A 16050-nucleotide genomic window follows, 5' to 3' on the forward strand; every position below is an offset into this window, starting at 1 on the left:
TCCTTTTGAAGATTCTACTTTGTAGCAAGCAGCTTTCTTATGCTGCCTTTACAACTGATGTATGCAAATGACCTCTGTTCTGATTGGCTATCTTGTACTGCCTCATTCAAAAAGCAGTCTGGGTTGAAACGCTCCGAGTAACTTCAGTTGGCAGTGCTAAACTGCCCTAGGCTGAATAGGCAGGCATACAGTGCTACAGACTAGACTTTGGGACGCCATTATCATTAAATTTTTCTTTATGAATTATTTAATTTGTTAATGTACTGTAGAAATTGTGATCTATTGTATTCAAGTGTACAATATTTCAGATGTTATTAGAACTTAGGAATACTTTGGGTCCAAATGCACAATAGAAAACTCGAGAACTTTCACCTAATCCCCAAGTTTAATTCAGAACAAATATCGGGACATTAATCCAAATGCAATCAAATCAGACGGTACTCCTTGAAAGCCACCACACACACAAAACATTGAAAAAAAGGACCAAAGTTGCGGAAAAAGACCTGAAGTGTTCAAAACCTGCCAGTCTGGTCACCAAAAGAGAAAATTCAACACGTCTGGCTGAGCATCAGTTCTGACCACTCATGCACCCCATAACATATTAGACTGACATCCAAACGAAGGGACGTGCAATAAAACACTGACCTAAATAAAATACTAAATACTGACCTACACAAAGGAGAGTGACACTATGTTTTAGTACTTTTTCTTACATTACTTTTCAGCTAATTACTGGGATAATTTTGAGTTTCAGTTAATGAACCTGGTTGTTGTAACTTTTTATTGTGATATGAATGACTTAATGATAACTGTATCTTGGAGAGTAATAAATAAGCAAGACAAACTGTATTCAGAGCGCCCTGAGACTTTTAAGCATTGCATGTACATACATTGGTTTTTCATGACATTAAAAAAACAGTGAATTCAAAACAGGCAGTTTTGGCAGCTTAGTTTCCATAAACAGACTGCATGGACTGGGGAATGTCTGCTCTTTTATTAAAAAAAAGTGAGGAAAATTAAGTTTTGCATGATATGGACCCTTTAATACAGAACTAAACTGACATATTAAGATTAAGATTAAGTGACCCAGTTGGGGGTTAGGTGTCTTGCTCAAGGGCAGCCCTATCCACAGCTGGGAGCAGTTGGGGGTTAGGTGTCTTGCTCAAGGGCAGCCCTATCCACAGTTGGGAGCAGTTGGGGGTTAGGTGTCTTGCTCAAGGGCAGCCCTATCCACAGTTGGAAGCAGTTGGGGGTTAGGTGTCTTGCTCAAGGGAAGCCCTATCCACAGTTGGGAGCAGTTGGGGGTTAGGTGTCTTGCTCAAGGGCAGCCCTATCCACAGTTGGAAGCAGTTGGGGGTTAGGTGTCTTGCTCAAGGGCAGCCCTATCCACAGTTGGAAGCAATTGGGGGTTAGGTGTCTTGCTCAAGGGCAGCCCTATCCACAGTTGGAAGCAGTTGGGGGTTAGGTGTCTTGCTCAAGGGCAGCCCTATCCACAGCTGGGAGCAGTTGGGGGTTAGGTGTCTTGCTCAAGGGCAGCCCTATCCACAGCTGGGAGCAGTTGGGGGTTAGGTGTCTTGCTCAAGGGCAGCCCTATCCACAGTTGGGAGCAGTTGGGGGTTAGGTGTCTTGCTCAAGGGCAGCCCTATCCACAGTTGGAAGCAGTTGGGGGTTAGGTGTCTTGCTCAAGGGAAGCCCTATCCACAGTTGGGAGCAGTTGGGGGTTAGGTGTCTTGCTCAAGGGCAGCCCTATCCACAGTTGGAAGCAGTTGGGGGTTAGGTGTCTTGCTCAAGGGCAGCCCTATCCACAGTTGGAAGCAATTGGGGGTTAGGTGTCTTGCTCAAGGGCAGCCCTATCCACAGTTGGAAGCAGTTGGGGGTTAGGTGTCTTGCTCAAGGGCAGCCCTATCCACAGTTGGAAGCAGTTGGGGGTTAGGTGTCTTGCTCAAGGGCAGCCCTATCCACAGTTGGAAGCAATTGGGGGTTAGGTGTCTTGCTCAAGGGCAGCCCTATCCACAGTTGGAAGCAGTTGGGGGTTAGGTGTCTTGCTCAAGGGCAGCCCTATCCACAGCTGGGAGCAGTTGGGGGTTAGGTGTCTTGCTCAAGGGCAGCCCTATCCACAGTTGGGAGCAGTTGGGGGTTAGGGGTCTTGCTCAAGGGCAGCCCTATCCACAGTTGGGAGCAGTTGGGGGTTAGGTGTCTTGCTCAAGGGCAGCCCTATCCACAGTTGGGAGCAGTTGGGGGTTAGGTGTCTTGCTCAAGGGCAGCCCTATCCACAGTTGGGAGCAGTTGGGGGTTAGGTGTCTTGCTCAATTGCAGCCCTATCCACAGTTGGGAGCAGTTGGGGGTTAGGTGTCTTGCTCAAGGGCAGCCCTATCCACAGTTGGGAGCAGTTGGGGGTTAGGTGTCTTGCTCAAGGGCACTTCAGTCATGTACTGTCAGCTCAGGGGATCGAGCCGGCGACCTTATGGTCGCAAGGCTGGTTCCCTAACCTCCAGCCCACAACTGCCCCCTCTATCTCTAGTATTTTAAAATAGCCCAGAACATGGCTCAGCCAATCGGATTTAAGAAGCAAAACTGTCTGTTTTCTAACGTTTGGCTCACCTCTGTGACCGAGAGCGTACTAGCAGAAAAGCCTCTTCTGCCAGACAGATCGGAGCCATAGCTGGACACTGAGCTGCTATCATCTTCCGAGTCCACGCCTTCATCCTGCAGGAACAAGGAACAAAGATCAGCCGTTCAATCAGAACAGCTGATTATACATAAAGACCAAGCAGCTCGCTTTGATCGAGGCCACAAACAAACAGCATCAGACATTTAAGGTACTCAGAGCTGAAGAAAGGATGAATGCAGGCCGACCTCCCAGGTGTCGGCCACAAAAGAGGGAGTAGCAGGTGTTTCTGCAGGTGCCACTGGGGTAGATGTCCCACTTTCCAAACCTGTAAAACAAAACAGGGAATATCACTAACTATCACCATTTCATGTGATGAAGCTTGAGCACAGGGTGGTAACAGAATACTGGGTGGGTCAATGCCAAGGGGTTTTAGGTCTCCTCTAAAATGTCAGTAAAACGTCAGAGGAAAGAGCTTAAACCAAAGAAAGCTGACGCCAAAAGCTTATGCATGGGTCCAGAATGTGAGACACCGGATATAAACAAAGCATACAGCGCTGTAGAGGGAGTGAGGGAGGGAACACCCTCAACGCTCTTTTCTCACGAAAAGAGTGGCCAAATGTTCAGGGTGGGTGAAGAAGGGGCTAAAGGACATGTCTGATCCTAGACGTTTCTTTTTGAGAATCGTACCTCACACGAAAATATCAACATGAACACTACATCACTGCATCACTTCACAGGGGAAGGCAAAGCATTCTTAACATGCAATGGAAATTAGTGTAATTGTAAATTTAAAAACACTTCTATCGGCCCATTCTTCACAAAACTGTATCACAATGGCTAAACACGGAGAAGCAGCGTTTGGTTACTATGCTGCTCTTAAATGAACCAGTTGACAGAGAGCATTGGAAGAGCCCGACACTGGACACTTTAAATCCAGGCTCAAACCGTTTCAAACAGCTTTCAGCTCAGTCTGAACACCGTTAGCCTTGCCAGACCCTCTTCCTCTGTAGCCACGTTTTTCAATCTGAATCTAACTTTTGTGTTTTATTTGGATCATTTAATCTAATTTAACCTACCTAATGTAACTTTCATTTAATCATTTTCTCTTTTTAATGTATGGTTTTAATCATGTTATATGTTTATTTATTTATTTTTTACCTGATTTTCTCCCCAGTTTAGTCGTTTCCAATTCCACCCGCTATTTAGGACTCGCCCCAATCACACAACACTCCCAATGCTAGGAGGGTGAAGGCAGCGCAGGCTTCCTCTGAGACTTGGGAAACCAGCCACCACTTCTTTCCAACGTCATGGGACAGTCGAACTCGCTGGGAGGACAGGATCTGTTACGTCAGCTAACAGACGCCTGTGCTGAGTAGTATGTGAGTATGATGAGTGATGGGGGGAGACAGGGGGGCCATCCTACCCACCTAGAGAGAGTGAGGCCAGTTGTGCTCTCTTGGACTCCCGGCTACAGACGGCTGTAGCATCACCAGGGATCGGACTCGTGATTTCCTGATGACATGGCCTTAGACGGTTACCACTCAGGAGCCCCATGTTCTATGGTTTTAATGTTGTTTTGATGATATTTTTCCATTTGTGCTTACTTTACTTTTTTTTTAGTTTGAAAGGTGCTATATAAATACACTTGCCTTGCCACAAAGAGGGAACTGGGGTGTTCAAATCATACAAAAAAAAAAAAAAAAACAGTGTACTGTGAAAAACAGTTCATATGCTGCTGATATACAGTCTGGACCAACTAAACTGACAAGAGCAAACACAAAGCACTTACTTTCCATGTCTTTAGGCTCTGATGACTCAGATGGCACAATCACGATAGAAGGAATCACATCTTCTGCCTTTTCCTGCTTTGGGTCTTGGATGGAAGTGTTCTTAGACAATGGGGACTTTGCCCTGAGGGCCCGCGCATATACACTGGCGAGGATATCATTCTCGCTCCTGCACTCGTCTTTGGTGGCATTACTTTCATCTGCCATATCTGAAAAAGCACGTCCTTCGTCTGCGTTGGGGAGTTCGTCTGTTTTATCTATCTTTGTTACAAGCTCCAATTCCTCGGTTTTCTTATCTGCCCTTTCAGAATCTCTCAATTCTACATCAAAGCCACCTTTTCTTTCAGGAACTGCATTTTTAATAACCACCTCGGCCCCTGCCAGTCTGTCCCTGCTCGTCTCTGCTGACCTATTCTGGTCTAAACGGGTGTCTTTTCCCACGTTTAGGTCAACAGCAGGTCCTGTGTTTTTGTACTCAAGGCTCTCGTCCACATTTACATCCAACTCATCCATCCTTGTCGGAGACGTTCTTTTGAAATCTGAAATTATGATTTCCTCCTGCATTTGTGGCGCAGTGTTGCTCGCCGGTGCCTGCTTTTTCATCATCTCCACAGAGGAAAGAGTGAAGAGCTTAGGAGAACTTTCTTGTCCCTGCAGAGAACCGATGAGTAATTCATGAGCCTCTTTTGGATCCTCGCGTAATGACTGACTTTGGGCCACTTCCTCTCCCAAACCAGAGCCATCCTTATTCATCACCGGCTCCGTTACTGTGCGCGCCTGCTTCTGCTTCACTTCTATCTTTGTGACTTTCCTCGAGCTTATTATTTCGCCAGCCTCCACCTTTGGCCCAGTGCTAATTGAGTCAGCACTGCTGCCAGGCTGACGTGATTGATCCTGACTTGATGCGTCCCGCGTTTCACTGAATGATGTTATCGCCAGCGTTTCAACAGGCATGTTTCCATCTGTCGCTTTAGGTTTAATCTCCACTGCTGTTGATTCCACTGTGTTGGCCTCCAGGGAGACCCAGTTCTCCTCAAACGATGCGTCTTTCTGCAGTGCTGGAGGGAGAGACACTTTTCTCCTGGGCTCTGCACTAGCAGTTGCAATACTAGCTGCATTTGCTGATGTGACCCTAGTTGCTGCGCTTGTTGGCGCATTTGTTTTGCCGCTAGTTGGTGCGCCAAGTGTGGCAGCGTTCAGCACGGCATTTGCTGTTGTAGCGCTTGCTGTGGTGCTTACAGCTACAGCTCCCGTAGACTTAGGCTGCAGCCCAGGCTCAAGTTTAGAAGACTGGATGAGAATTGTTTTTTCTTGAGACACTTCTTTGGGTTTTCCTGCTGACAGACTTCCCCGGACAGTGGTGCCAGTGACGGGGTTGTTGAGTTTAGCTGTACTTGGCTCCTCAGGTGGAACGTTCTTGACTGGAGTTTGACTTGCCTGGGTCTCTGAAAATGTCACAGAAATAGTTCTGGATAAATAAACGATGCATTTGACTGATAGAATTTGTGGTGTTTAAAATGTGAAAGGGAGCTACTATAAGACCACCTACTAACTGCACACTCGAGACACACAGGGTTTAGAACATGCAGTGATACAGTAAAGCTGACGGTGAGCTCATGACAGAGAAATTGCAAGTTGACGAAGACGTAACACCCTGTTAGAAATGAAGCTCCCGCCAAAACACCTTTGACGTGATTACAGGGCTGTGATTTTCCTCAAAAACACAGTTTGGGAAACAACAACACGGAACGGGGGCGTATTTTGAGCCTCATAAGAGCCGCACTGCAAACATGAATCTGGCCCTGAGAGGTTTCTGATGAAACTGTGTTATTCTGCTGGTAAAGTATTCTGTTCCTGATAGCTCCCAAAATCTGGAACTGCATTCCAGGCTCAGTTTCGCCTGTTGTTTGCAGTTGCTGCTATTCAGTTTGGACTATTTTATTTAATGATTAATCATTTATTATAATAAATGTATTAATTTATTATTAACTTAATTTTATTATTATTAGTAGTATTATTATTAGTATTAGTAGTAGTAGGAATGTTATTAGTATTGTTGCTCCATCTATCCACTGTGTCTGCTGCCACTGTTTTATATGGGGGAAAAGACAGAAAAACAAATTTCTTGCTTTCCTCATTAAAAAAGTCTGATGTAGAATGTAAACATTGAAACTTTTAACAATGTCTAAAATGTCAAAAAATGTAAAAGAAGCTGCAAAAATAGCTAATTTTGAATTCATTGTTTTTGAGATGACATTAATAACTGTTGGAAGAAAACCTTGCATCTCCATTTGTGTCGTTTTCCTTCTGATGCCCTTTGCATTGTGCATGAATTCCTTCTCCTGTAAAATTACCATTTTGGAGATACGAGGTTTTCTTGGTATTCGCTCGTCTGGCTTCACACGCATATGAACTTGAGTGACATCCCATTCTTAATCCATAGGGTTTAATATGATGTCGGCCCACCCTTTGCAGCTACAACAGCTTCAACTCTTCTGGGAAGGCCAAAGGTGTTCTATGGGGTTGAGGTCAGGACTCTGTGCAGGCCAGTCAAGTTCTTCCACACCAAACTGGCTCATCCACGTCTTTATGGACCTGCTTTGTGCACTGGTGCTCGGTCATGTTGGAACAGGAAGGGGCCGTCCCCAAACTGTTCCCACAAAGTTGGGAACAGTGAAATTGTCCAAAATCTCTTGGTGCTGAAGCTTTAAGAGTTCCTTTCACTGGAACTAAGGGGCCGAGCCCAACTCCTGAAAAACAACCCCACACCATGATCCCCCCTCCACCAAACTTTACACTGCACAATGCAGTCAGACAAGTACCGTCTCCTGGTGACCGCCAAACCCAGACTGGTCCATCGGATGGCCAGACGGAGAAGCATCATTGGTCACTCCAGAGAACACGTCTCCACTGCTCTAGAGTCCAGTGGCGGCGCTTTACACCACTGCATTCCACGCTTTGCATTGCGCTTGGTGATGTAAGGCTTGGATGCAGCTGCTCGGCCATGGAAACCCATTCCATGAAGCTCTCTACGCTGTTCTTGAGCTGATCTGAAGGCCACATGAAGTTTGGAGGTCTGTAGTGATGGACTCTGCAGAAAGTTGGTGACCTCTGCGCACTATGCCCCTCAGCATCCGCTGACCGCTCTGACATTTTACGTGGCCGACCACTTCATGGCTGAGCTGCTGTCGTTCCCAATCGCTTCCACTTTGTTAAAATCCCACTGACAGTTGACTGTGGAATATTTAGTAGTGAGGAAATTTCACGACTGGACTTGCTGCACAGGTGGCGTCCGATCACGGTACCACGCTGGAATTCACTGAGCTCCTGAGAGCGACCCATTCTTTCACTAATGGCTGTAGAAGCAGTCTGCAGGCCTAGGGGCTCGGCTTTATACACCTGTGGTCATGGAAGTGACTGGAACACCTGAATTCAATGATTTGGATGAGTGAGTGAATACGCATATATATGCGTCTACAGCAATTTAGCCCCACCCACTAACACTGAATTTATATTATACATTACACACTTATATATGTTTTTTGATTGAGGCACAACATAAGGCAGCCAATCAGAGCTCATTTACATACATGATTCTTCAACAGCTTGTTCAATTCTAAGGGACATAAGGGGGTTGGAAAATGTAAAAAGGTAACAATGCTAACATTTTCTTTTAGTACATAAACTCACACAAACATTTTTGAATTAACTTATAATATGCAATATAAGGGAAAACATGGAATACAAAATAGAATATAAGAAAAATGAAGGTTACGGGCCCTTTAAAGATATGGGATATGGGCCTCCCAATAACAAACGTTTAATATAACACACAAATCTACGCTTGTGAGGAGAAAGATCTGCCCATTGTTGGCAGACTGCATCCTATCTGCACCCCAAGCTGATGTAAAGGCTCAGTAAATCAGGCCGAGAGTCACATTCATTGCATAAACAAGCAGGATATTACACCTCCGTTGGAAACTCACCGTCTTCCAAAGTGATGTCTTCATCTTTGTATTCCCGGGAGACCTGGAGAAATGAACAGCTGTGTTTACAGTACAAAATCAATATCTACACTTATATTAGTTTTGATATCTTGTCACGCTTAGAAAATGAGGATACTGATGGAATATGACAAACCTCAACACTCAAGGCAGGATGGATCGATCTGGGGTCAGCTGATACTCTAAAACAAAACAAAACAAAACTAAAAAAGCTTCGGCATTTTTCAGTAAACCAATATTTGGCTCAGAAACGTAAGTGTGTTTTGTTCCAGGAGTGAAAGCACAACGAGTAAAGCAAAGACTGTTTAGGCAATATTGCAAACATCTACCACAACATCTGTACAATCCTGCACCTCTTGGCGTATGAAATCATCTTAAATCTGCTCTAAACATCTAATATTCCTCATTCTGAGAGATTAAGTCTTTTCAGTTATTAATTTTCGCATATTTTAAGAAATTATGCCTAAAAGCATTTTGCTAAAAACAAGTTTAGAGGTCAAATGACTCAAAATAGCAAACATCTAGAGATAAATGGTCTTGTAATGCATCTTACATCTCCATACTCTTATCATCTCACAATGAGAAATACTAGATATTTAGAGTAGATTTAGGAGTCTACTTGTCAAGATGTCATTTTTGCAGTGAATGCATGCGACGAGTCACTAATGTCGCCCCAAGCTTGTCTATCATGGTCATGTACACTGTCCAGCGTCAGGCAAGAAAATGCCAAAAATATGTATCATGTACACTGCAAGAAATGATATCTTGGCAAGAGAAATCATCTTTATTTTGGTCAATAATCTATTAAATGCCATTCTTTACTGTTAGAAATGAAGCTTCTGTTCAGGTACATTTTTCCTTCACCGAGGTACAAACCGTGTAAATGTTCCCTCAAAGGTTCTACAGTGGTTTTAAGGTCTGATCGTGAACCTTCAATCAGTTTTCCCATGTGAAAAGTTCATATTTGTACCTTTTCATAACCGAATGTTTTAAAACAGAACAACACCCAGCAGTAATTCTAGTAATCCTACAACTCAAAACCTGCTTGCTGTAGGAAAACGGAAAGATTTTGCTGAAATTTGGTTGATTTTATTTAATGAAATACACTTTTACTGCATAAACCTTTCATTTTTAGCTGTTTTCTTTCATTCTCATGAATTCTCGCGTATGCAGTGTTTTGCAGCTGTTTTTAACTATTTTGGTCGGGGGGTGGGGGGGGCGGCAGAAAGTGGCCCGGCCAATTGGTTCTGATTTGACTGAATCAGGCCATTTAGATTGTTGTTTCATGTCAACCTAATTCATTTGCATAAAGCTGAACATCTCAACTACCTGGTCACCTGACACTCATGGTCATCTGCTAAAGTGAACATGCGGCACATAATATACATTCGTGATATTTTGGTAAGTCATTACAACAGTATCAGTGTTTTCCACTTTCCTGATAAGCAGCTTCTCAGTTTCTGTGTAAACAGTGACCGCAGCACACGCCCTCCACCACTGTTCAGTGTGTTTACAGTGGGTGGTGCTGCGTGATATTTCATTTTTCAACTACCCCATATCTTTTCCTTTGGAGATAATTAGGGCAAAATAACGCGCATTACTCTGGGTGAGTCTTCTTCTCTTCCTTTTCTCCGTCTTTTTCCTCAGGCACGGCATTCAGGAAGGGCAGCGGTTTATGGCCTAAAGAGTAGAGAGAGCTTAGTGAGCAACAGAATAAAGCAGGGCAAATCTCTACACTCAGCAGAAGCAACAACGTATATGAGACTTTCTACAGGAAACATAACATCAGGAGGAGGCCTCTCATATCTAGAACATTTATACATTCACTGACCACTTTATTAGTTCAACTGCTTGTTAACACAAATAGCTAATCAGCCAATCACAGGGCCGCAGCTCAGTGCATTTAGGCCTGTAGAGGTGGTCAAGACAACTTGCTGAAGTGCAGACCGAGCATCAGAACGGGGAGGAAAGGGGATTTAATGATCTACTGGGATTTTCACACACAACCATCTCTAGGGTTTACAGAGAACGGTCCGAAAAAGAGGAAATATCCAGTGAGCGGTCAGTTGTGTGGATGAAAATGCCTTGTTGATGTGAGAGGTCAGGGGAGAATGGGCAGACTGGTTCCAGATGATAGAAAGGCAGCAGGAACTCAAATAACCAACCAGAATCTCTGAGGAACGTTTCCAACACCTTGTTGAAAGTGTGGCATGAAGAATTCAGGCAGCTCTGAAGGCAAAAGGGGGTCCAACCTTTTACTAGCAGCGTACCTAATAAAGTGGCCGGTGAGTGTAATGTCTCATTATGGGTTGTTGTACAAAAATATTAATATTATTCAACCAACTTCTAGACCAGGGGTGCCACATTCAACCACTAAAAGGGCCATATTAAAAAATCTCAATTTTATTTTCACTGAACATTTTGCCGCGACCCCAACTGGCCACTGTTTGTTCAAAGTGTGCCAAAACTACAACAGCAAATATAGGCACCAATACTTCAACGAGTCAAAAAGAACTTTTATTTAACCCGCAACCCAGAAGGAGAAGCAGTGACCCTTATTAGTCCCACAATGGGGAAATTTCACCTCTGCATTTAACCCATCCGGGCACACACACTGGGGGCAGTGAGCACACTTGCCCAGAGCGGTGGGCAGCACTAGCCACGGTGCCCGGGGAGCAGTTGGTTAGATGTCTTGCTCAAGGGCTCTTCAGTCACGCACTGTCAGCTGAGGTGATCGAACTGGCGACTTTCCGGTCACCAGGCCGGTTCCCTGACCTCCAGCCCACGACCCCCCAAACCGCCCATTCACTTGTACAAGATATTGCCATCTGTCCCGTAGATCATAATTGGGGAGGGGGTGAGAACACACTATGTTGCAGTGCATGCTGGGAACTGTAGTGCAGCTCATGGTGAAGAGGATCGTGCCCCGGGCCTGACTTGGCCCCCAGGCCTTGCGTGACACATATGCTCTATGTATTTCGCCCATTTTAAAGGGCCCATATCAAGGAAAACTGAATTTTCCCATTTTCTTTACTCATTCTTAATAAAAGAGAGTTTGATGCAATTTGTGAACATCGTTAAAATTTAAAAACTGTGCCACTGCTCAGTTCATACAGCCCATATCACATTTACACATATCTGACCATACACTAATCTACAGTTTAGCCATGCTGAAGTTATAAGGAGTGTTTCAGCCTGGAGTGTTTTGTGAATGGGGGGAAAAATACAGAATGTCCATTCGAAACACAGCTCAGTTACCTAGAATAGCATTAAAGGCTCAATTTTAAAAAATTGTCTGTTTTGTTCTAAGGGATAAACAAAGGTTGACTATTTTTAGTACATAACACCGCACACAAATCAGCTTCAGGAGAAAATAAAATAAAGGGGGATTCAAAAAGATTCATTCCATTTCAACGCGGCACATTTTTACAACCGCGAGGCGCCGAGGAACCAATCACAATCCAATTGAAAGAGTTGAAAGAGGGGGGGTCATAGCATTTGGGATGAATTTGACTATGGTGTTGACGTTCTCCAGCTGTCCACAGCTGGAGGAGGTTCACATTGAGCACTACAGTTCACTGCATTGATGTGTAATGATTCACAAGTGAAATAAATCATTTTGAAATCAGATGAATCTGGATGTGGGCCCTTTAAGTCAATTTATCTAGTGAAATTATCTAGAAATATTCTTGTTCTAACATGAAAAATGTCACAGCCTACATACGGGAAGAAACGAGTGCATGGAAAAGGTGAGTGGAGGACTGCTCTCTCTTACGCAGCTGAAGCAGTGAGAGATGAAAGAAGGAAATTCTCTTTCTTTAAGCCTCTTAAGGGAATATCAGGTACCTGCCGATTTCTTCCACCTCATAGAAGACCTCACTACCGCTGAAATAGCCGGCTGTCGTCCATATCTCTTCGACCTGAGCTCCTCAAACCATTCTCCTGACAGAACCTTGAGCTGCTTGTGGTCAGGCACTGAATTCCTCAGCCTCCTGGTATGAAGAACCATAAAGCTGGATTAAACGCATAACACTTAAAGGGGAATTCCACAGATAAGTCAGAGGTTAGGCTGTGGAGAAAGCACGACTCAAGGAAAGCAGAGAAACACACACCCACACACACATTCTAAACCGCTTATCCTCCTGGGTCACGGTGGGGTGCCGGAGCCTATTCCAGCTGTCACTGAGCGTAAGGCAGGACACACCCTGGACAGGTCGCCAGTCCATCTCAAGGGAGACAGACAGACACGTTCACTCACACCTATGAGCAATTCACCATGTCCAGTTGGCCTGACTGCATGTCTTTGGACTGTGGCAGGAACCCGGAGAACCCGGAGGAAACCCACGCGGACACTGGGAGAACATGCAAACTCCACACAGAAACGACCCTGGTCACCCGGCCGGGGAATCGAACCCAGGCAGAGAAATAACTGCAGTTAATTCAACTAGAAGATTTAAACGGTGTTGTTCTTCCATTTGACCTCGATTTTGATTAAGAAACAGTAAATTAAAGTCAAGTAACAGTAAAGTACACCTACACTGTGAGAAATGAAGGTTCTGTGCAGGTACATTTGTCATTCATCAAGGTAGAAACAGTGTAAATGTTCCCTCAAAGGTTCTCCAGTGGTTCTAAGGTCTGATTGTGGAGCTTAAATCAGTTCCTCCAGGTGAAAAGTTGGTATTTGTTCCTTTTCATAACCGAATGTTTTAAAACAGAGCAGTAGAGTAAAAGCCTGGAGGCGAGGCGGGGCGGGTGTGTGGAGTCAGTCCAGCTTAGAACAGATCATTTCAGTGGATTATGGTTCAGTTATGTTCCCTGACTAAAGGGACTGAGATGGAGCCTTGAGGGAACCACATCAGTGACAAGAAGGGAACTGCCCCAGTGTCAGTTTAGTACCTTTATTTCTGAGAATGAAGGGTAACAATGTTAAGTATAAGAGTGCCTTTAATGGGTGGTTCATTGGGGATGTTTGTGTGTAAACTAAGGGTATAAAGAATCTCTACATAATCCGAAGGTTCTACAGCAATTAAAGTTTTTTTCTAGAATCATACAAACAAGCCAAAACCAATTTGGGAACCTTTTAAGTGTGTACACTTATCATGCAACCTTGAGGTCATAATTTCTCTGACTCTAATAACCCACACAGAAACACATTCAGTTATTACTTTGACATAAAAGTATGTCAAATCTGCAGTTTCAGTGAAAGTACGTATGAAAACTGACTACAACTGGTGATAACCTGTGGATTTAAAGGGAGATTCCATCCATTTCTATCATTTTCTGCATAATTCAGTCATTTGCATGTACACAAAGTCATTCAGGGTGGTTTGGTGTGAGATGGTTGATTGAACTGACTCAGATTTCCCTACAGTGGTGGTGATGGGAACCAGGGGTCACCATGACTACAACACCAATATAGGCATTTTATTTACTCTCCCTCCACCTATGAATGGCTTTTAAAGAACACATTTAAGGCCGTAATATCTCCAAACTATCATGAAACAGTGTCTCAGACACCAGGCAGTGCATTCATAACCACTGATTAGTTATTTTAGCTATAAGATAACTTTCTGTGAGGGAGCTTTTAGAGGTGGACGTCTGGTTCCTATCACCGCCACTGTGAGCCATTCTGACTCGAAACGTTTCTCTAGAACGAAGCGTTTTAAAACAAAGCCACTCTGAATGACTCTGTTTACATCTTAGCCACTTTATTATGGAGAAATCTGGAAGAACGGATGGATTTTCCCTTTTGAAGTGATGAGGCTGTAAAAAGATGTTGGTTTTAGCGTTAGGATGAAATGACACCACAGACAATAAGACATGTTTGGCTTCTTTGAGAGAGGCGGCACAGAGAGGTTATGTCTTAAAATCACCTCATCAAAACCAAAGGAGGCCAAAGGAGATCCAACACAGTCCAGACGCATCAGGCAAATTACATTCAAACAACTTCCTGGCAGGTCAGAGCTCCGTACGCTGTTATACGTAATGTCGTTACGCTTAAGAATGTCTGAGAACATTTACAAAAGAAAAAGAAAAGCCAAAGAGAAAAATGGAGTTTCCGTGTTTCCACGGTGGGTCTGAAAGGACGCGTAGCTGATCAAGAAGAACCTCACTGAGAAAAGGAGACGGACGCATCAAACAAAGAAGCTGAGCGATGGACTGACCGCCCCCGAGTCCAGACCTCAGCACCACTGAATGGGTTTGATTAGTTCAGAAAATCATCAACCAGCTTCTCAGACTGAACTTTGGAGGCGTGTCTGCAGGTTCTCTGAGGAGCTGAAAGTGAGTCTCCTGAAAAGAAAGGAAGCCGTGAAATAGGTGAGCAAACAACAGGAGTTTCCAAAACTGGAGTTCAAAAACTGATTAAAAGCTACAGAGAAAATGTGGCTCCTAACAACCACCTGGAAGACCTGGTAGACACCAAAACTGTCCCCATCAGATAAACAGCACTTAAAGCTTTGATCTCTGAGAGAGAGGAGAAGATCAAGCTGCTTCAGATCTGAAAACATCCACAGGTGCTTCTGTCCATCTTTCCACTGTGAGAAGACCACTCAGCGCTGTGGGTCTGAAAGGATGTGTAGCTGTTCAAGAAGAACCTCGCTGAGAAAAGGAGATGGACACATCAAACAAAGAAGCTGAGCGATGGACTGACCACCCCAGAGTCCAGACCTCAACACCACTGAATGGGTTTGATTAGTTCAGGAAATCAAACCAGCTTCTAAGAACTTTGGAGGCATGTTTGCAGGTTCTTTGAGGATCTGAAAGTGAGTCTCCTGAGAAGATGAGACACTGGTATTATGTCAGGTTTTTGCGGCTTCTGCACAGTTTGCTGGGAAATTTGCCATTTTGACTGGAAGGTGGTCTTCAACCTCCACTTAATCTGCTTATTTTGGACTCCCTGTTTTTTTTCACAGCATCCAAGTCCAGTCTGAAGCGCATGCTGACAGGAATGCAGTAGCTTCCTAATGGAAATCCATTCTTCCTTCCTAACTGGGAGATCTGATCAAGAACAACATGTAAGCAGTAAAACTGAGCCCTTCACATTAAAGTCCAGCACGCAGCCCTGCTGCACACTGTCCAGCATGCGCGGGTCAGCGCTGCTGTAGTGACCGCTGTGGACAGCAGAGCAGATGTTCTTACCTCACACGGCCAATTTCGAGCCTTTTCAAGTCCTCATCTCTCAGAAGCACCTGCCGGATTACGGCCTCCTCCTCGGTGGAGAGGAAGCTCAGGTCGATAAACAGAGTCGCGTCTTTAAAGGAGTTCATCCTGGACCTGGACCTGGACCTGGACACTGGACCTGGACACTGGACACTGGACCTGTCCACCTAACAAACAAGCAAACTCCTCCAGACTGCAGCCCGTCACTGTAGGTGAGGTTGGAGCCTGCTGTGCTGGAATTGGCAGTAACCCCGCCTCCTGCTCTATGATTGGCTACAAGTTCCCTTCACGAGGGCCATGATTGGCTATCAACTTAAACTCACAAGAAGCCCGCTTATTGGTTAGTCCACATCACAAACAACACTCCTATTGGCTACTATCCCAAGCAGCCAGCCCCTACAGTCGTCCGCAAAAGTTTGTGCGCCCCTGGGCAAATTCTAAGTTGCCATGTCCTCTACACTGAAAAACACATTTTAATGTGCAGTCT

General features: G+C 44.6%; 1 protein-coding gene across 2 annotated transcripts in view; it reads right to left on the minus strand.

Annotated features, from left to right (window-relative positions):
* Nucleotides 1-15781, minus strand: part of si:ch211-266g18.6 (synaptotagmin-like protein 1) — a 26881-nt gene extending 11100 nt beyond the window's left edge. Inside the window, exons 1-8 of one of the 2 annotated variants that reach the window (XM_017724057.2) lie at nt 15543-15781; nt 12249-12394; nt 10004-10082; nt 8539-8584; nt 8385-8427; nt 4401-5843; nt 2857-2936; nt 2602-2706 (exon numbers count right to left, since the gene is read on the minus strand). In XM_017724057.2, the coding sequence (XP_017579546.2) occupies nt 2602-2706; nt 2857-2936; nt 4401-5843; nt 8385-8427; nt 8539-8584; nt 10004-10082; nt 12249-12394; nt 15543-15670 (2070 nt within the window). In that variant the 5' untranslated portion in view covers nt 15671-15781. Of the gene's footprint in view, nt 1-2601; nt 2707-2856; nt 2937-4400; nt 5844-8384; nt 8428-8538; nt 8606-10003; nt 10083-12248; nt 12395-15542 lie in introns of both variants that reach the window. The other variant, XM_017724056.2, reaches the window with a different exon arrangement.
* Nucleotides 15782-16050: the final 269 nt, after the last annotated feature.

The sequence above is a fragment of the Pygocentrus nattereri genome, chromosome 10 (genome assembly GCF_015220715.1).
Source record: "Pygocentrus nattereri isolate fPygNat1 chromosome 10, fPygNat1.pri, whole genome shotgun sequence".
Taxonomy (NCBI): Eukaryota; Metazoa; Chordata; class Actinopteri; order Characiformes; family Serrasalmidae; genus Pygocentrus; species Pygocentrus nattereri.